Source organism: Typopeltis vanoorti, chromosome 6 (genome assembly GCF_054136105.1).
Source record: "Typopeltis vanoorti isolate ZY-2024b chromosome 6, IOZ_Tvanoo_1.0, whole genome shotgun sequence".
In the NCBI taxonomy this organism is placed as follows: Eukaryota; Metazoa; Arthropoda; class Arachnida; order Uropygi; family Thelyphonidae; genus Typopeltis; species Typopeltis vanoorti.
The window spans coordinates 123,351,751-123,372,839 of NC_143554.1; the positions used below are offsets into that span (position 1 = coordinate 123,351,751).

General features: G+C 37.2%; 1 protein-coding gene across 4 annotated transcripts in view; it reads right to left on the reverse strand.

The window, feature by feature from the left end:
- Nucleotides 1–21,089, reverse strand: part of LOC150105891 (putative fatty acyl-CoA reductase CG5065) — a 337,145-nt gene that overhangs the window by 107,731 nt on the left and 208,325 nt on the right. For all 4 annotated transcript variants that reach the window (XM_090394385.1, XM_090394387.1, XM_090394386.1 and 1 more), the window contains one exon: nucleotides 16,331–16,506. In XM_090394385.1, coding sequence (XP_090250511.1) covers nucleotides 16,331–16,506 — 176 coding nt within the window. The remainder of the gene's footprint in view (nucleotides 1–16,330; nucleotides 16,507–21,089) is intronic.

Here is a 21,089-nt window from a genome sequence, read left to right on the forward strand (position 1 = left end):
GTTGATGAGGTTATCTGAGCCCCCATTGGAGGATGGCTTGGAGATCGGAATTAAGGGCAGTGGTGGTTGATGTTCTGTGGGTTGAAGCGAGTTGTGTAGAGCAGGGTTTGTCAAATGAAAGGGAGGAGTGTAATGTACTGTCATGTGCAAAAGTGTGTATTGGATTAGAGGTCAACTGAAGTAGGTCATTGATATATAGAAGGAAGAGGGGTCGGGGAGAGAACTGAACCTTGCGGGACCACAGCATTAGATGGATGGTGAGAGGATAGGGAGCTGTCTACCATCACACATAGTGTGCATCCAGACAGGAAGCTGGCAATCCATCTGCAGAAGTCCTGAGACGGTTCAAATGATTGGAGTTTGCTTAGTAAGCCTTTGTTCCAGACTCAGTCAAAGGCTTTAGAGATATCAAGTGCAACTACTTGGGATTCGCTGAATTTCTCCATGGCATTTGTCCAGTGATGGGTGATGTATGAGAGTAGATCTCCTGTTGATCAGCTTTGACGGAATCTGTACTGGTGGTCACTTAATAGCTGGGTACCTTCAAGGTAGATTAGTAGTTGAGAGTTGGTTTTCTCCATCACTTCAGATAGGGCTGAAGTGAGTGAGATAGGGCAATAGTTAGATGGCAGTGATTTGTCACCCTTTTTTATGAATGGGTTGAAAATATGCCAGTTTCCAGGTTTTGGGATATATACCAGTGAAGTAAGGGAGTGTGTAAAGATGGCATAGGATAGGAGTCAGTTCTAGTGCACCGAACTTCAGGACAATTGGAGGAATGCCATCAGGGCCAGGAGACTTTTTTTTTTGTGTCTAATTTATAATTTAGACAACAGGTTTATGATATCTTTTTTGGCAAAAGGATATAGGGGGGGGGGGCATTGTATGTTGGGCAGTTGGAATAATTGGAGGGCATTTGCCACTGTCAGTTATGTGTGCATTGGAGGCAAAGTGTGAAGCTAAGACGTTAGCTTCTTCTCACTGATAATTTTCTTGCATCTGTTTCGGGCTTCAGTATAGGCATTGAAGGAGGATGGGGGTTCTTGATTTGAGCCAGTTGTGGTATGCCTGATTTTTCATTTGTACAGCCTTGGCACATCTTTTGGAGAACCAGGGTTTAGTTAGGAGATGGCAGTTCTGAGTAGTGTGAGGAATGTATATTATCATGCCAGTCAGGATTACTTTTGGTGCATATGTTTATACTGGAAGACCAGAAACAATAGTCCAACCATGAGAATGAAGCATAGTAGTAAAACTGAGAACTTTGTTAATAAGAAACCATATGATTTAATGATTAGAATACAAATTGCCAATCAGTTTCACTAGCTGCTGTCTAGCATTATCAAGGCTGTACTGGTGTAAATACAAATGCACCAAGTTACATGAATAGTTGTGTTAGTACCTGTTAGGCCATTACATTTGATAATTCGCATTTGGAAGTGCATATGCGTTAGTCAGAATCCAGTACATAGCCACGTGTTGTGTGGATTTTCGCATATTGTAGTTCTGTAAAGCTGAGAGAGTTGATGAGATTTTTCATATGTCTTTAAGAATATCACCCTGATTTCTATTTAAATTGCTGCCTGTGCGTGGCACCACTTCTGATTCTTTGAAAGTTCTGTGTCTGTAGTCATCCTTGATGTAAGGCATCGAACTGTTTTTCCAGTCTATAACGTGATTGGATGTCGCAAAATGGTGAGCTAAACCTGATGTAATAATTCTATTGTGATTTATGTCTCCCACATGTTCTTTCTGTCTTATTTCAAGACTTCGAGAGGTCTGTCCAATGTACGATAGGCCACACGGGCATGGAATTACATATACTCCAGGATGTTTGAAGAATGGAACTTCATCTTTAGGTGATCTTAAGACCTGTCTGATCATAGTAGTTGGTTTAAAAATCACTCTGATGTTATGAGCTTTTAACATTCTCACTAATTTTGTGGATACTGGACTAATATATGGAATCACTGCTGTGGACACATATTGGGAATCAGTTACATGTTGTTGGAGGTTGTCTTTGAACAGAAATTTGTTTAGAATGTTGGTGGGATATCCATTCAGAGGTAGAGTCTTAGCTATTTGCGACAGTTCTAACCGTACATCATCTTCTTTTGAAATAAACTTTAAGGCTCTATTACGGAGCATATGAATGATGCTGTGTTTTTGTTATCAATGATGGTTTGACAAATAATGTAGATATCTTCTTGTATCTGTGGGTTTCTTGTAAATGGACAGTTGGACATTGTTATCTTCTCTCTTCACCAGTATGTCAAGAAAGGGTAGTTTATTGTTCTTCTCTAGTTCCATAGTAAATTTGATCTTATTGTGTAGTGTTACACCCTGATATCTTCTGATATCTTAAGAATATAGAATTCTCAGCTATTTTGGTGTAACATGAAGAATAAATAAAATAAATTAGAACCCTGCATAAAAGATAATAGTTGAATTAATTAAAAGAAAAAGAAAGATTCTTGCATCCAATAAAATATATAAAAAAATAAAGGTGTTTGTTAAACTAACTAACAAAAGAAAGAATATATTAATATTGTGATATGATTTTAATGAGATAAATAAATAAGACAAAAAAGGATTAGTCATAAGAGATGGTATGTGAGAGGCTAGAGATTAAGTTATTAAGTAAGTTCATAGAAAAATTTTGGAAAGGGGATTAAATTAGAGGCTAGCATAAGAAGACAACAGACTATCGCTCAGGGCTGATTCCCGGATTGAGACATCGTTACGGGCTTGCCGATCAAATGATGTTTGGCAGAAAAACGCCACCGTAATTGGTCGGTGAAGTAAAAACAAGTAGGGGGCGGAGAAAAGAAGTTAGAAAAAGTGCCGTTAGGAGAACAGGTATAAAAGGGTTGGAACCCCCCCCCCCCACGAAGCTTTTTTGGTTTTGGTTTTGATTCTGTTCCAGGAGAGCCCTTCATGAGCTCTTTCGTAGGAATTTCACGGTGTTTTCTTGAGTGGCGACATAGGAGTTATATCTCCACGCCACAACACGGAAACGAAAGTGAGCAGGATTTCGATTCCGTATTTCCTAGGTGAGAAGCGAAGAATGCCATATAGTCGAGGAAAAGAAAGCATATTCTTTGTGTTCGACTTCAGTGACAACTACGAGAAGGGGAAAGAAGTAAAGAAATCGATGTCCACGTGGCGAGTTGCACAGCCGATACTTAGATGATTCAAAGTGTGTTCGGAGTTACGAAAAGTTAAGCCAGCATAAGCCTAATTCAATTCCAAAAAGAACGTAGGAGAAGCAGATTATCGGTGAGGTTATATCGAGATAGTTCAATCAGAAGAAGGTAAAGGTCCATGTGAAAATCCCAAGAAAGAAAGGTACTGTAAAATATATCTAATGTTAACTAAAAATTTGTCAGTGATAAGTATCATTATTCTAATACGGAACTGTTGAAGTGACCAAGGAAAATTTATACTAGGACTTTAGTATCTGACAGAATATATTAAAAGTAAGCTGGCTAGTGTTAATGTTATGTGAATAATTAAGTGTCCTGAGAATTTTGCATGTCTATTGTTAATGTATAGGAAAGTTAAAATGTCATAGTTGTGTGTTAGTGCAGAAAAGGGTTTAGTTAATCTATTTAAGTTTGAATAGTTAAATAGTGTGAATTAATCTTATTTGTCCATGTCAAATGAATTTACGTGTTGAATGTGTATGGCAGCATGATCGTAATTCCAGTTGTGTATTAGTGCAGTATATGGTTTAGTTAATCTACCTAAGTTTGAATAGCTAAATAGTGTGAATTAATCTTATTTGTCCATGTCAAGTGAATTTATGTGTTGAATTGTTATGGCGGCATGATCGTAATACTCATTATAGGATCATAGCCTAATTACTTGTAATAAGCTAATGTTAGTTTGTAAGTATTTAGTTTAGCATTAAATTGAGAAATCACAAAGAATTGATTTGTACCATGTCAAGGAATTTAATAAACCTTTGTTCAATGATAAAAGAGTTGTCTGAAATTGCTGTCCAATGCACCACTTGAAAAATACGAACCTAATGACGCGGGAAATTAATGTTAAGATACGAGATAAAGTGTCCCGACTGCAACATAGGTACACTTTCAGACATATTCGAGTTCTTTCTCCTTGTTTTTGTATATAATATCTTAAACTAAATATCCCAAAAGGCGCAGTATAAATACAAATATTAGGGGTACTAAGGGGAGAAATAATTTAAGTATTAGTAGAATTTTGGAGATATCTCGTGCGTAGATAATAGAAGAACATAGAAGTAAAAAGCGTAAAATGGGACACAACATAAATGGTGCAGCCAGTATGATATAAAGTATAAGAAAGTTAATAGAATAGAATAAGAAGAATAGGTCACAACATAAATGGTGAAGCCGACAGGATATAAAGTATAAGAAAGTTAATAGAATAGAATAAGAAAAATGGGACACAACAGTAATGTTACTTAAATTAAGGGGATATTAAATCCCACATAGTTTTAAAACCGAATAAGAAACTCAAAGATAGGAATCAGAGAGTTTCTTGCCGAATATAGTAAAACTATGAAGTATCGGCGACACTAGCGTTAGCCAATGCAAGTGACCCTACCTTTCCCTAACTTCCCCCCACCTTTGCAACGAGTCTCCCGGTATTGTACTACGTACTAGGGTCACTTGCATTGGCTAACGCTAGTGTCGCCGATACTTCATAGTTTTACTATATTCGGCAAGAAACTCTCTGATTCCTATCTTTGAGTTTCTTATTCGGTTTTAAAACTATGTGGGATTTAATATCCCCTTAATTTGAGTAAGGGGGTGCTTAAGGGTCAAAGCTGTATAACTGAGAGGAGACCTCCACATAGCCTTTAAAGGAATGCGGAGAACCGACCAGGGCTTCTGACCTAATGTCCAATCCTCACCTTCTCGTGGTGCACCCTGTTGGGTATCTACTTTGATACTGAACGAACGAGGATGGGCTAGCAATTTGGGATTTAGCCGACCAAATTGTATTCTTATTGGTTAAACCAAAATAAAAAATGATGGTACGACATGACAAAATTTCATGCCGGCTGGGGGCGTCGCCCGGTTAAACAAGGCCCCCGTTGTTTTCGCCAGGGAACCAGGGCGAACAGCGAAAAGTCAGCTACTGGAACAAATCTGAAAACAAACCCCAACTCAACATCACCAGAGTTAAAGATCGGTACTATCAACGTAAGAAGCCTGAATGGCAGAGAGATGGAGCTGGCTGAGGAATTTGATAAGTACCAGATCGACATAATAGGGGTGACTGAAACAAAAAAGACCAAAACTGGTGAGATCTTTCTCAGCAATAAGTACAAAATGTTATATTCAGGCAATGACCATCAAGGAAAAGAGGGAGTAGCCATGGTATTCAACACAAAATACGAGGCTAATCTTCTTGAATGGCAGTCAGTCTCAAGTAGAGTAATGTGGGCAAATATGAGAATGGGGAACTGGACAATGAGACTTATTTGTGCCTATGGTCCCACAGAGGGTTCTACTGAGGTGGAGGAGTTTTTTGAGGCTTTGGAAAAGGCAACTGACACAATGAAAAAGGAAAAGTTGGTCCTTGTTGGGGATCTAAATGGTAGAGTGGGAAGTGATTGTGAGACGTGCGAAAATGTTTTGGGAGGATTTGGAGAAAGGAGCAAAGCTAGTAATAGTGGCAGGTATCTGTTGGATTTCTGCTCAGGACATGGACTGGTTATTACTGGCACCATGTTCCAACATAGAAGTGTGCACGGATTCATATGGAGAGAAGAGGCTGGGAATGAGAAGGGTCTCATTGACTATATTATTGTTGATAGTGATGTTTTCTACCTGGTGCAGGGACACCGGAGTGTACAGAGGATTTGAAATTGGAAGTGATCACTATTTGGTCTTGAGCAGGATAAAATTGAATTTCATATTGAAAAGAATAACATGTAAGAAAGTTTTAAAGCGAATGAAAGTTGAGCGGCTCTCGGATGTGAACTGTAGACTAAAGTACAGAAATATTATTGAAAAGAAAATGAAAGAGTTTGAGAACAGAAATCAAACCTTGGAGATTCAGTGGCGAGCTCTGAAGGAAACATTGATTGATTCTGCCAGAGAGGCATGTGGTGAGGTTGTGTGCAAGGATAAAAAAAATCAGAACTCCCTGGTGGACACAGGAAGTTAAAGAGGCAGTGAGGGAAAAGAGGAAAGCATATCAAAGGTTCCTGGCAAATAAGTCAGCTTTTACTCTTACAGAATACAGAGACAAGTGTAAGAAAGCTGAACAGTGTGTGGGGCTAGCTAAGCAAAAGTCATGGGAGGACTTTGGCAAGAATATGGAAAATGAATATCAGGAAGGTGGCAAAATGTTCTGGAGGTTGTTGAAGAAGCTTGGGAATGGAGGAAAGAGTGCTGTAAAGGGAATTAGAGATGATAAAGGTGAAATGAAAGCGGGAGAGGGGGATATCCTTGAAGTATGGAGTGGTTACTTTGAAAAACTGCTAAATGAAACAAGCAGTGATGACAGCACAGTGATAAAAAACACTGACCAGGCATGCAGTCAGGAATACATATCCATACTTGAAGTAGAAAAAGCCATCAAAGGCTTGAAATGTGGAAAGGCAGCAGGAGTAGATGATGTTCGACCAGAAATGCTGAAGTGTGGTGGTATAAGAGTCTTACAGTGGCTGCACTGCATAGTTCAGAAAGCCTGGACAGAGGGACGAATTCCCGATGATTGGAGTGGAGCTCTCATAGTGCCCATGTATAAAGGGGGAAATGGGGCTGAATGTGAGAATTGCAGAGGTATTTCCCTACTGAGTGTTCCTGGCAAGATCTATGCAAGTATACTTGAGAAACGGTTGAGAGGAATTGTGGAGGAGGGGCTTGGTGAGGAACAGGCTGGATTCAGGCCAAATAGAGGCTGTCAGGATCAGATCTTCACTTTACGACAAATGGTCGAGAAAGCATGGGAATATAACAAAGATCTGTATTTAAGTTTTGTCGATTTGGAAAAGGCATGTGACAGGGTGCCAAGAGAGAAGCTATTCAATACGCTGCAGTTATATGGTGTCAATGGGGCATTATATCAAGCAATACTTAGTCTTTGTTTGAGTTGTGAGTCAGCAGTTAGAATTGAAGGAAGTACAGGAAGATGGTTTAATGTTAAATCTGGTGTGAGACGGGGATGTGCATTGTCCCCTCTGTTATTCATTATCTGTATGGACCACATTATGAAGGAATGTGGTATTGAACCTGATATCAAGATTGGAGATGTTAATGTCAGCTCTTTGCTTTATGCGGATGATGTTATACTTCTAAATAAATCCGCTACAAGTCTGCAAGATTCTCTGACTGAATTGAATAGCTGTTGTAATAGATATGGTATGAAGGTCAGCAATAAAAAGGCAAAGACAATGAAAATAGGCAGAATCATTGAAGATGTCAACTGTGTTGTGAATGGAGAGCCTGTGGGACAAGTAAAGCATTTCAGCTACTTAGGCACAGTTTTTACTGAAGATGGTAAACTGGATATAGAAATAGACAACAGAATCAGCAAAGCTGGTGTCGTGGGAAGTCAATTGAATGGATTCATATGGAATAAGAGAGAAATTGGTCGGAACACTAAATTAGCTGTATACAAGACTGTGTTCAAGCCAATTTTGACTTGTGGATCTGAGAGCTGGGTCGGAGGTAAAACACTTGACCAAAGACTAGAGACCGCAGATATGAGAGTCCCGAGAAAGATTAGAGGCGTGAACAGATGGCATCAATGGCAATATCATATTAAAAATGAGGATATTAGGGAAGAACTTGACATTGTCAGCATCCAGGAGTGCCTTAGCAGAGCTGATCTCGGATGGTGTGGTCACTTAAATAGAATGGGAGAGGAAGGATTAGCAAAACAGGTGTTCTCTGCCAGGTTGGCAGGAAAGCGACCAGGAGGAGGACCGGGATATAGGTGGATTGATACGGTACAAAGTGCCTTGGACGATAGAAGTGTAAGATCTGATAGTGTTGGAGTCTTGACGGGTGACAGACTGATTTGGAGGAAAATTGTAGATAGGAAGTTAGTAATGATGTAATTTTTTCATGTAGTACTGTCATATCCTGTACACCCCTTGAGGGTGCATGGCGGGAGTTTGATGATGATGATGATGATGATAATTTGAGTAATGTTTTCATTGTTGAAATGAAGCTTATTAGCTCTTTATACTTAAGTAACTTAATGGTTGCACCTGTTTGGAAAACTCGTTCGCAGAGTATATAAGTTCTTTTCGCTATACACTTTATTAGGTCTAGCTACTCACTGATGAAGCCTCAAAAAAGGCTGAAACCGGTCTGGGTAGTGACCTCCCTCCATAATGTAATAACAGCATACATTTCCTAGGAAATGCGTTTTACATTATGGAAAATACCTAAGAATAGCGATCTGAACTTCCCCCCACCTTTGCAACGAGTCTCCCAGTATTGTACTACGTACTAGGGTCACTTGCATTGGCTAACGCTAGTGTCGCCGATACTTTATAGTTTTACTATATTCGGCAAGAAACTCTCTGATTCCTATCTTTGAGTTTCTTATTCGGTTTTAAAACTATGTGGGATTTAATATCCCCTTAATTTAAGTAATGTTTTCATTGCCGAAATGAAGCTTATTAGCTCTTTATACTTAAGTAACAACAGTAATGTGTTGATTTTATTAAGAAACACTAGGTTTTCCATAGTATCCTTCCATATGATGACACGTCATTGACATATCTCCACCATATCGAAGGTATAGGTGAAATGTTGAAAAAAATATCTTTTTCAAGTTTTTCCATAAATAGGTCTGCGCATGGTGGTGACAAGGGGCTACCCATGGCTAGGCCTTCCGATTGTTTGTATACGATGTTATTTACTACGAAGAAATTGATTTCAGGCAATAAAGGAAAAAATGGGTGATGTCCTGAGGGAAGAGATCGTTTAGAATGTTGACTACCTCATCGATCGGTACGTTGATGAAAAGGGACACAACATCTAGACTTGCCATAATGTCAGCTTGTGAAATTGTGACTGTCTTAATTTTTTCAACTGTTTGTCTGATGTGTCCTTTCGTTAAATTTGCAAGATGCTTAGCTAGTGGGTAGGTAGGTAATTGAGGATCTTCCATCTGCAATTGGATGTAGCGATATGTTTGCTTTGTGAATCTTCAGTGTGCCATAAAGGCGTGGAGTAATGGGGTGTGAGGATTTAAGTTGTCTTTTTAGTTCCTCCGACCAACTGGTCATGTTTCGGATAAGAGCGTTTGTCTCCAGATGATTACTCATGATGGGATTCTTATCTAAGACTTGGTAAGTGGTACTGTCCAATAGTAACAAGTTGATCTTATTGAAGTAATCTTTCGAGTTTAGAATGACTATTGAATTACCTTTGTCCACTTTTGTGATTATATATTTGTTGTTCCGTAAATTGCTTTTATCATATGGAGTGGTGTTAGGTACTGGTGGTTTTGCCAAAGCAAGAATAATCGTAGTATTGAATCTGATAGCATTGGCTGTGGCCTCTGGAAGAGTACGTGTGGCCTATCGTATATTGGACAGACCTCTCAAAGTCTTGAAATAAGACAGAAAGAACATGTGGGAGAAGTAAATCACAACAGAATTATCACATTAGGTTTAGCTCACCATTTTGCGACATCCAATCACGTTATAGACTGGAAAAACAGTTCGATGCCTTACATTGAGGATGACTACAGACACAGAACTTTCAGAGAATCAGCAGTGGTGCTACGTACAGGCAGTAATTTAAATAGAAATCAAGGTGCCATTCTTAAAGACATATGGAAAAATTTCATTAACTCGCTCAGCTTTACAGAACTACAATACGTGAAAAACCACACACAACACATGGTCATGTACTGCATTCTGACTAACGCATGTGCACTTCCAAACGTGAATTATCAAATGTAATGGCCTAACATGCACTAACGCTTCTGTATTCATGTAATTTGGTGCATTTGTATTTGCACCAGTACAGCCTTGATAATGCTAGACAGTAGCTAGTGAAACTGGTTGGCAATTTCCATTCATTGAAGCATAGTAGTCTCAGAGACTGTCCCATTTGGCACTGTTATAATGCAAACTACTCTTGTGTGGGAGTGACTGTGTAAGCATTGTTGCATGGGGGAGGAGATGAGCACTAGGTTGTGGTCAGAATTACCCAGGGGGCAGGGCTCACTACATTCACTGCATATTTGGAGGGATCATTAGTAAGGAAGAGATCTAGGGTATTTGGGGAGTAGTTCGGGTTATCTGGTATTCTGGTTGGTTTTTGAACAATTTGTGTAAGGTCATTAGTGATGGCAAATATTTCAGCATCTCTGTCTGCAGGATCTGTATAACTGGAAGAGGAAAGCCAATTGGTGAAAAAAACAATCCTTAGTCAACTAAATGGAATGCATGAAATTATGAATGAATACAGAAAACTGCATTCTCAACTGAGAACCTATAGAAAAAGTAAACTATTTCAACTACAGCCACAGTTTATAACGAAGATGGCAAATAAAATATGAAAACAGATAAATGTAGCAAGCAAAGTTGTAATGGGTGGATAGATAGTTGAATAAGAGAGAAATTAAGGTGATTGGGCAAGGACAGGTGTTGTGGGTAAATCACAACTTACAAGTGTCTTGGGTAGGACTGGTTATAGACCTAAAAGTGAGCTGCTGTGTCTGATACTCCTTGACATCTATGCAAATAAAACAAAAAGTCTGATAGTCCTTGACATTTATGCAAATGTCAAGGAGTATCAGAAATAAGGAATATGATATCTCAATGGCAACAGAAATGGAAGGATATAGTCTAATATATAAGCTTAGGTGTTGACAGTTATTCATGACTTATTTTTTTAAACGGTATTAACAACACCAAATGGACTATTTTATAAAAAGATGTTTTATTAACTACTTATATTTTGTTGAATTTAAAATCAGCATTACTGGAGCACACCACAGCATATATAAGGAACATAGGTACATGCTGCGTATACATGCTGTGTTGTGCTCTGATTGAAATTCAGCGAAATATAAGAAGTTAATAAAACATCTTTTTATAAAATAGTTCGTTTGGTGTTGCTAATTGCATTAAAAATAAGTCATGGAAGGATACGGTGATTTTCACTATGACAGAAAGGACATGAAGGGAGGAGTGCTGCTATGATGAAAAAATGTATAAACAACTTCAGTTAGTGAACAAGGAAAGGGTGATTATTATGGATGATTTAATTATGGTAGTATAGATTGGAATGAAGAGACAGCATTTGGGAATAAGGAAAATGAATTTCTCCAGTTCTTGAGAGACAACTTCTCAGGAGAATATAAAAGAGGGCATGCAAGGATTGAGAATTTTGGATCTGATCATTTCTTTCTTTCTTTCTTAATCCTTCTTCTTCTACCTTTACAGTGTCAAGGGACGTATTTCTTGTAACTGCAACCACAATGAGGATAAGGTGGTTAGCCCTATGCCTCCCGGTGCATCCTATGTCTGTAGATGTGTGTGTTCATGGTGCCGGTTTGCCTGTTTTGGGAGATGAAAAAAAACCCTACCTCCATTTGAGACTGGCTAAGTCACTTTTAATCGAAAGATACCAGATAGAGGTTCCTCACCTTGCTGACAGGAATCAAACCCAGGTCTTTCTGACCAAAGGGCTTCGTCTATACCGAATGAGCTACAGGGGCTCGATCATTTCATCAGAGGATGTAATTGTGAGTTAGGTTTTGTACTTCCCTCCAGCTGGTGAGCATGATCATATGGGTTGTGGCTAGTCATATGAAAACTTCAGTGAGGAAAAGATATATATGTACAAGGCTGGTGACTATGACAAGCTTAGGAGCCAGCTTGGAGTTATAGCATGGAATGATGGGTTGAGCAGTAAGGAAATAAATTATGCACAGGAACTAACAAAGAAATACATAATAGTATCAATGTCCTCCTATAAGTATGAATGTATTCCAAAGGTCAAAAGGCTGAATAAGGTAGATGTAAAATGGATGAACAAGGGAATTAAGCATGAAATCTGGAAGGCACTTTGGAGGCAGCACAAGATAAATAATGATAATAATCAGTTGTGTGAAGAGTACAATGAGCAGGATAGGAGAGTGACTCAGTTGTTAATGATGACAAAAGTGCAATATGAGCAGAAATTAGCAAATCAGGGTAAGAAAAATCCTTGTGAGTTTTTCCAATATATGGCAAGTAGAGGGAAGAATGATAACATGCTGTTAATGAAGGAAAGTTGGAGATTGGTGACTGCTGCAGAGATCACAACTGAGGTGTTCAGTGAGCAGTTCATTGGGGTGTTTCATCCTCAGTGTGAAATTAGAAGCTCAAGTGTAGAGAATGAAATGAGAGAAAGACTTAGTGTTAAGTAAGCTATATGTCAATAAGGCAATAGAATGATATATCACATCTTGAGGAAATGTTCCAAGGAGTAAGCATCAGCCTTGGCCTACCTGTTTAACCTAGCGTCTTATAAAGTCCCAAAGAAGTGGAAGGAAGACAAAGATCGTGAGAAGGCTAAAGACAACAAATTATAGGCCAATCTCTATATCTGGAGTTGTAGTTAAGGTACTGGAGAGGTTGGTGAGAGATAGGACACAAAAGTGGGTTATAAGAGTAGTATTCTTTGTGCTTGTTAGCATGGGTTTGTTAAAGGGAGGTCATGTTTTACCTACTTGTTTATGCACCATAACAAGGTGATAAATGTATTGGACAAGGGAGATGCATGTACAGTGGTATACTTAGATTTTGCAAAGGCTTTTGATAGATTGACACAGCACAAGTTGGTCACTAAACTGAAGCAGATGGAATTGGATAGGTGAATGGCTATCAGATAAGTATCAGCAAGTTGTGTATGGGGAGGGGGACATAAACATGAAAGAGGAAAGTTATTACTGGTGTGCTGCATATTTAATTTGTATATTAATGATATTGAGATAGGTTTAACTAGTGATATACAACTGTTTGCAGGTGATGCAAAACTGGGAGAGTGATGAATCAATAGACATTGTGGCCTTACAGGAGGACTTGAACAGATTGTATGAGTGGGCAACAATATGGAACAGTGAATTCAATGTTGCCAAGTGAAAGGTTCTGAAATTTGATAGCCAACAATGGGATGCAAAGTATATAATTGGAAAGGAAATTTGGGAGGAAGTTGAGGAGATAAGAGACCTTGGAGTGTGGTGAACAAAGATCTGCAATTCAGAGGTCACATTGCCAAAGTTGTGAAGACATCACATTAAATTATGGTGATGATGTGAAGGACCTTAACTTATAAAATTGATCAGGCCTCATATGCATTATTGTGCATAAATTTGGTCTCCTGATTTTTATGGTGACGAGGATATGTTGGAAAGGATCTAGAAAAAACTAACTAAGTCAAACCAATCTTTGGGATGTGGACGGATTGAGGGAATGCAGTTTGAAAAGTCATATGAATAGGAGGAAGAGAGGGGATATGATTGAGATTTTTAAGTTCGTAAAGGGTTGTTACCAAGTCTATGTGGAAGAAATTTCTCATGGAATGGGGAAAGGGAAGGGAGTAGAACAAGGGAATATACCTGAAAGTTGTGTGGTGTGGGCAAGGACAAAGAGTAGGTTCTTTTCATGGAGTGTGGTTGGTCATTGGAATGCTTTGCCTGATATTGTGATGGATGCAGATAGATTGAATGAAGTTTGGGAGGAAGTTGAGGAGATAAGAGACCTTGGAGTGGTTGTGAACAAATATCTGAAATTCAGAGGTCACAATGCACAAGTTGTGAAGACATGATATGAGATTATGGCAATGATGCGAAGGACCTTAACTTGTAGAAATAAAGAGATATTTAAAGTTTAAAACACGGTTTGATGAACTTTGTATGTAACAGTATTTACCTCCGGCAATAAGGTCTTTAGACTTTTTGGAGGTCTAGTGTTAATAATAATAAAATAGCCCAAGCACTAAGCTAGCATTATAAAAATGAAACAGTTGATCAAGGACTAGAGACAAACTAGTTTTTTTTTTTTTAAGAAAAATAAAAATACACAGATGGAATCAATTGCAGAATCATATTAAAAGAGAAGGAGGTTTAACAAAACAGGTGTTTAATACCAAGAGGACAGGTAAAAAGATCCATAGAATAACCAATATCTAGGTGGAATGATACAGCTAGCAGTGTCTTATGTCATATGAATAGGTGTGACAATATTGAAGACCTGAAAAATGACAGCTTCATTTGGAAAGAAAATGTTAACAGGAATCTAGTATTAATGTAAACTTAATTTTGTAATACTATCACTGTATTCTGCACAATCCTTGAGGATACATATCAAAGTTATGATTTTGGATGGGAGATTTGTTGCAAGGAACAAATTTACATGCTGATATTTCATTTCATGAATGAAAACATACATATCATTAGATGTTAACCATTGATTTTGAATATTTTTTATTTTCAATATTATATTTAATAAATTTATCATATATTTAACAGAAATTTTATTTATGTATTCATTTATTTTATTTTATTTATTTATTTATTTTTATGCAAATCTCACCCATTAAAGGTTGTAAACTTATGGCACATTAGCACTGTGGGTGGACTAATCCAAAAACTCTCGCATAGATCAAAAAACACTGAACTTTTTTAAACCACTTCAGGACTTCTAATAAGCTATGGTGATGCTTTCACATCAGCAATGAAATTTATTTACTTTTGGATTAGTCCACTGTGGGTGGACTAATCCAAAAACTCTCACATAGATCAAAAAACACTGAACTTTTTTAAACCACTTCAGGACTTCTAATAAGCTATGGTGATGCTTTCACATCAGCAATGAAATTTATTTACCATCAATATGCATTCTGCCAATTTCGTGACAGCAGTGCAATTCAAATCTATAACTAGTTGAAAAGTGGATACGTAATCCAACCAGGCTTATTTGGTTAAAAGGGATGAAAAAAAATTTTTTTTTTCTACTAAAGTACTTATTTGTCAAGTTGAGGCCTTTTTAAACTAATTTATTCTGTCCCCCCCCCCCTTCCAAAAAAAAAAAAAAGAAGAAGAAAAAAGAGGTTTCAGAACACTTAGCAAATTGATACAATATATGGGTAGGAATTAAGAGAAGAAATATGTCAATATTCTTTTTTGAAGAGCTGGAGGGGATTTTAAATCTTTGGAAAATTGATAGAGAAGGCTGTTTCAGAGAACTGAGCTGGATTAAAAGGTGAGTGGAAGGAGCATGCTCAGTGGATTAGCAACTGAACTGTGAATCCATGTCAGGTAGCTTCTGCTCATGTTGCTACTGTTATATTTAGATTTTATTACATTCGCTGATTATTACGTGGTGAAAATACTACTGATACTTTGTATTCTGTCTTTCTACATATGTAAGAGAAACCTTGAAATTAGCCATCAAGTCTGAACATATTAAATTTGTTCATGAAATACTAATAATAAATCTTTTTTAATTTTAGACCTTTTCACCTCAACAAAATATATATATAGTAGACTCGATATAGCCAATGACTACAATCATTGGAGTGAGTTTCATGTAAAATTTCACCTATGAGGCTTTGGTTGGAACTTTTCACTAATTTGTTATCTAGGATGTTTGAAAAGTCTGGAACAATTAGTTCCACAGACTTTTTGCAGTCTCATTTATGCTTACTCTCATTTACAATATGTGCTCCATACATTTTCTCAGCCGATGTACCATGCTTGTTTGGAATCTTCTTGGCACACTAGGAATGACAGCAGCACAAGCTTCAGTAATTTTCTTCTGTTCATGGATTTTTGCAGCATAAACCTGTTCCTTCAGGAATCTCCAAAATGCAAAGTTCAGCAAGTTAAGGTCAGATGATTGTGGTGTCCACTCTACCGGTCCTCTCCTCCCAATACATCAATGAGAAAACATCGAGCCAATGACTCACTCCAATTGCATAATGTGAAAGAGCTCGGCCTTGCATGAACCCATTTAGGTTGTTCCCCAATTAAATCAATTTCTGGTACTAGTTCAACACCAAACATTTTCAGGCATTCTTTGCATCCTGTTTTTTCAAAGAAGAATGGTCCAACATCACACCATACTATTAATCTGTTCACTCCTTGTCCCTTGGAACAAGAAGAACCAATGATGGTTTAAATTTTCAAAGATATAAAAATTTTCTAAAGATATCATTTCCAGTAATATTTCTAAAAATAATGTCAATTCTACAGATGTTCCCCACCACACACACACAGTAGTAAAATATTGCAGGCTTACAACCTTTCATATGTGGGAATCACATAAAAAAATAACAAATTATTGATATTCTTAAAATGGAATACTTACTTTAATGGTTCATCAAACTTCACTGTGGCAGCAGAATGGAAAACTACAGACACACTGTTTGTTAATAAAGTAACATCTGACTGGCTAATACCTAGACCAGGAAGGGTTAGGTCTCCATGAATAGGTATCAATTTGCCAACTGTGTTGGGTTGCTCCTTTTTTACTCTATCAAAAATCTGAATTAAAAAACCATACACTGAAATCTCCATTGCTATACATAAATGATAACTTCAAACAATACTGATAATGCAACATTCTGTTTAATGTATTAGACAATTTTATAAGATAGTTGTTAGTGATTTAGTCACTATAAAATGAAGAACACATATCAGAAAGTTGTTTATTTGCACAAAAATCTTACATACATACATCAGAGTTGCTAAAAAAAAGAAAAGAGGTAAAATACAGTAAAAGGAAAAACTGATGTTTCTTGAACTACAAAGCAACAAGTATGTCCCAATAAATAACTTTTTATTATGTAAATATTTCATTTTATGTATCATAAGACATCATCAATACAATTTTCAAGCAACAATAGGAATTGAATTAAAATACAGTAGCGTGCATTCTTAGATTGGAATCCCTCTACATATACAGTCGTGTATTCATGGCTTAAAACTAATGGGCTGAAATTAAAACTAATTAAATTAAAATATAACAGCTAAATTTATTTAATACAATTGAGGATAACAATTTTCCAAACTTTTGGAATAGTGAGACAGTCATTTTGATTAAGATTAGGTCTATTAAGTCTTCAGCACTTTCTTTATATAAATGTTCAAGTTTATATATAGATACATGTAGCAGCTTAGCATTATTCCATTGGATCCTATGGTTAGCATTTTCAATTCCATGTTGTGCAAGGCCAGAGATTTATGAGGTTTGATTGCAAATTTGGTTGATGGGTTTATAGGTAGCAATGAGTTGATATTTTTTCACAATTTTTGTTACACATTCAGAGATGTCTTTAATATATGGTATAAGAGTCCACGAGGGCTTCTTGTCTGGATTGATTTATAAGAGAGTGGTTGATTTTTATGGGGTTATTATTGGATTATATCCATTTAGTAAAGCTGTTACTTTGAAAATTTCCAATTCCTGTTTCAGAGATTTTTCAGAAGAACAAATCTTGTGTGCTCTGGATACTAAAGATTTTATGATGCCATATTTTTGCGATGGATGATGAGCTGATGTGTTGTGGATATAACAACCTGAAAAAGTTGGTTTATGGTAGATAGAAGTGGAAATGGATCCCTCTTGCTTATGTTGGATGTGTACATCAAGGAAGGAATTCTTATTCATGTTCACACTAGAATAAGAATCATCAGATTCTTATTCTAGTGTGAACATGATATGAGGATGTAGAGTGTTGATTTTTGTAGAAATGCAGAGAGTTAGGGCTCTGTCTTTCTTCCAGGTGTTCAAGAAATAAAAAAGTTGGCTAGATTAGGTGATAAGGATGAGCCCATTGCTGTTCCTTCCTTTTGTTTATATATTTTATCTTTCCATGTGAAGTAGCCTGATTGCAAATTTGAATAATTCCAACTATGTATGATGGAAATTTTTGGATTAGAATTTCTAGTCTCTTTGTGAGGGATATTAGTGAAGAGAGAGAATGCAACAAAGCATACTAACATGTCTGTATCTGCCAGTTCAACGTCTTTTATTCTTGTATTAAATTCCATGGAATTTTTTTTATTGAAGAAGTTGAGTGGCCAGTGAGAGGACAGAGAAGTTTAGACAGAAATCTTGATATTTTATGTATAAAATAATTATCAGATGAGCATAAAGAATTTCTATTTCTTATATCAAAGTCATTTGCATTCATATGCATCTCAAATTATAACTGATTTACAAACAACTTTCACACACCAGTAAACAAGATTTCTTCTATCCTGCCTTCTATTAAAGATTAACCTCCTCTCCAGGTCATCTGGAAGTATACCAGATTCCATCATCATCAAATTCCTGCCAAGTACCCTCAAGGGGTGTACAGGATATGATACTACTACATGAAAAAAATTACATCATTACTAACTTCCTATCTACAATTTTCCTCCAAATCAGTCTGTTACTTGTCAAGATTCCAACATTATCAGATCTTATATTTCTATCGTCTAAGGCACATTGTACCGTATCAATCCACCTATATCTTGGTCTTCCTCTGGGTCGTTTTCCTGCCAACCTGGCAGAGAACACTTGTTTTGCTAATCTTTCTTCGCCCATTCTGTTTAAGTGACCATACCACCTGAGATTAGCTCTGCTAACGCATTCCTGGATGCTGACATGTCAAGTTCTTTCCTATATAATAATAATATAATACCAGATTCCATGTTTCTAAAATCTTTATTTTTGCCCAATCGGTCATGCTGCAAGTATCGCACAATCAAAAAATATGAATCACATCAGTAGTTTTCTCTAGGCTAAGAAATCTGGTCTTGCAGAACACCGAGCTTCTACTAGCTAAAAGAATCCTTCAGAACAACACAAAAATTCTTCAAACAAGTTCTTTCAGGATGGGGTTTGAGGATAAAGGGGTGTATGTTTAGAGTGCAGGTGAAAGATAATTAAAATGTTTAAAAAATACCTAATATTAAATAATTGGTTTTAATTATTTAAATCAGGGCTCTGTCAAGGCCAGTCAAGTGTGGTGACATGCATATCCACAAACCATGCAGTTACAGCAGCAGTCTTATGACAAGGTGCATTGTCTTGCTGAAAGAGACAATGGTCAGTACTGTAGAAACGTCACAACGTAAGAAGGGTTGCATTGTCCAGAATGTTCAGATACTTCTCAGAGTTCAATATTTGGTGCACCACAAACAGAGGTCTGAGGCCAAACCATCACACATCCCCCTCCAAATTTCATAGTTGGGGTTACACACTGTGGTAAGAGATATTCACTGGGCATCCACCATACCCACACCTGTCCATCTGCTCTGTAGAGGTTGTAGTGTGATTTGTCACTCCATAACACAGTCTTTCCAAAGTTCCACATCCCACTGTACATGCTACATGCACCACTGAAGACAACACTGCATGTTGGTTGAAGTACTGTGGGGCTTGCATATTGCAATCTCACCATGGAAATCCATGCTGTGAGCCTTGGTTCTGAATGTTTTTGTGCTGATTCATGCTCCAGTCGATGTCCACATTCAAAGTGTTGGCCGATGAATGGCAGTTTACATATTATCCTTCGTAGTACCCGATGGTCATGTTTGGTAAGTGTGGTTAGTCATTACTGCGGGTGGTACTTGCAGTTGATTCCCTGCACTTCCATCTCAGCATGGTATCACTGATTGTTGACCTGGAATGGCCCAATTCGTCAATAATTTGCCAAGCAGATAAGCCTGCAACACGTCTCTTTCAAACACCATCAGTTCTCTTCTCGCAGTCATTTCACATGGTCACAGTTGCAATGACTTGAGGGCATCATATTCCTTCAATTTATACTGGCTACAAGCACGTGACTCGTTACATGCCACAATGATCCTTGCCCATGGGGATGTCCATTAACTTCTTTCCAAGCAATGTATTTTGCAAAGACATCTAACACAACGCCACATAGAACTATGTTATGCAAATTGGAAATGGATATGAAACTGGTGATATGGATATGAAGATGGCTGGTGTACAGATACCAAAAAGATGCATAAGGAGGAGTAGAATCCAGGAGAAAGTAGGTGACAAGTGGTGTGCCACAAGGCTCTCTGCTTGATTATTTAATTTGTACATAAATGATACAGGGAATGATTTGAAGGAGAATACTCAGTTGTTTGCTAATGATGCAAAACCAAGGTGTAGTAGTTAATCAAGGTAATGTAGGATGAATTAAATAGGTTAACAGTATGAGCATGAGATAATGAGCACTCATTTAATGCGGAAAATTATGCAAACTGGAAATATTACAATCTATCAGGGGCGGTTTTATCATTAGGCGAACCTAGGCAATCGCCTATGGGTGCCAAGACTTTGGGGCACCAGATTTTGCTACATATAAAACTAACAGGAACTCCTGTATTCCATAAAATTCATATATGTAAGCATACCATTTCTTTACTGGAAATATATACACGTCCAGCAAACCTGGATAATATTCTGTCCACCTGCTGAAAGAACATGGATAAGAAGTGTAGTTTGACAGTCATGTCCATTAGAAGGGGGCAATAACCTTCACGCTGAAAAGAACACTTAACTAGATTACTTGGCATATGTAGTAGCTATGTTCAGTTGCCTACAGCAAGAAACTCAGTTGCTTGCCGTTTGCTCGGTAACCGGAATCTAAGTTATATCAGACTAAATACCTATGAGTTATATTCATTTTGCTGCTTGTTTTTATCGTATAATTACAGTTTTTAATGCGAGCACAAAATAAGAAATCCTTTCATAGTTTCTTCACTTCATATTGTATTACTTTGGAAGAGCAATGTCATTATCAATTTTTTGGCTAATTATTTTAATCACCAATACATTTTAAAATTCTCTCAGAATTTGATTGAAGATAATTATTTTTTTCAAACAATTATTTTATAAATTCATGAAAATCCGAATCTAAAAATGAATAATGCCTCCATCTGTTCCTAATTAAGTTTTCTTTTTTATTCATAATCTTAGTTCGAAGGTTAGTTCACAGATTGCGTGAAGGTTTGCACTTTAAAATATTGCTTTATAGAGAATCATATGTAAAATCTTGAATCATATTATCATGTAATGCATAATTTATAAATTTAATCTGTAGGTTTTTGCATTTCAACTTTCT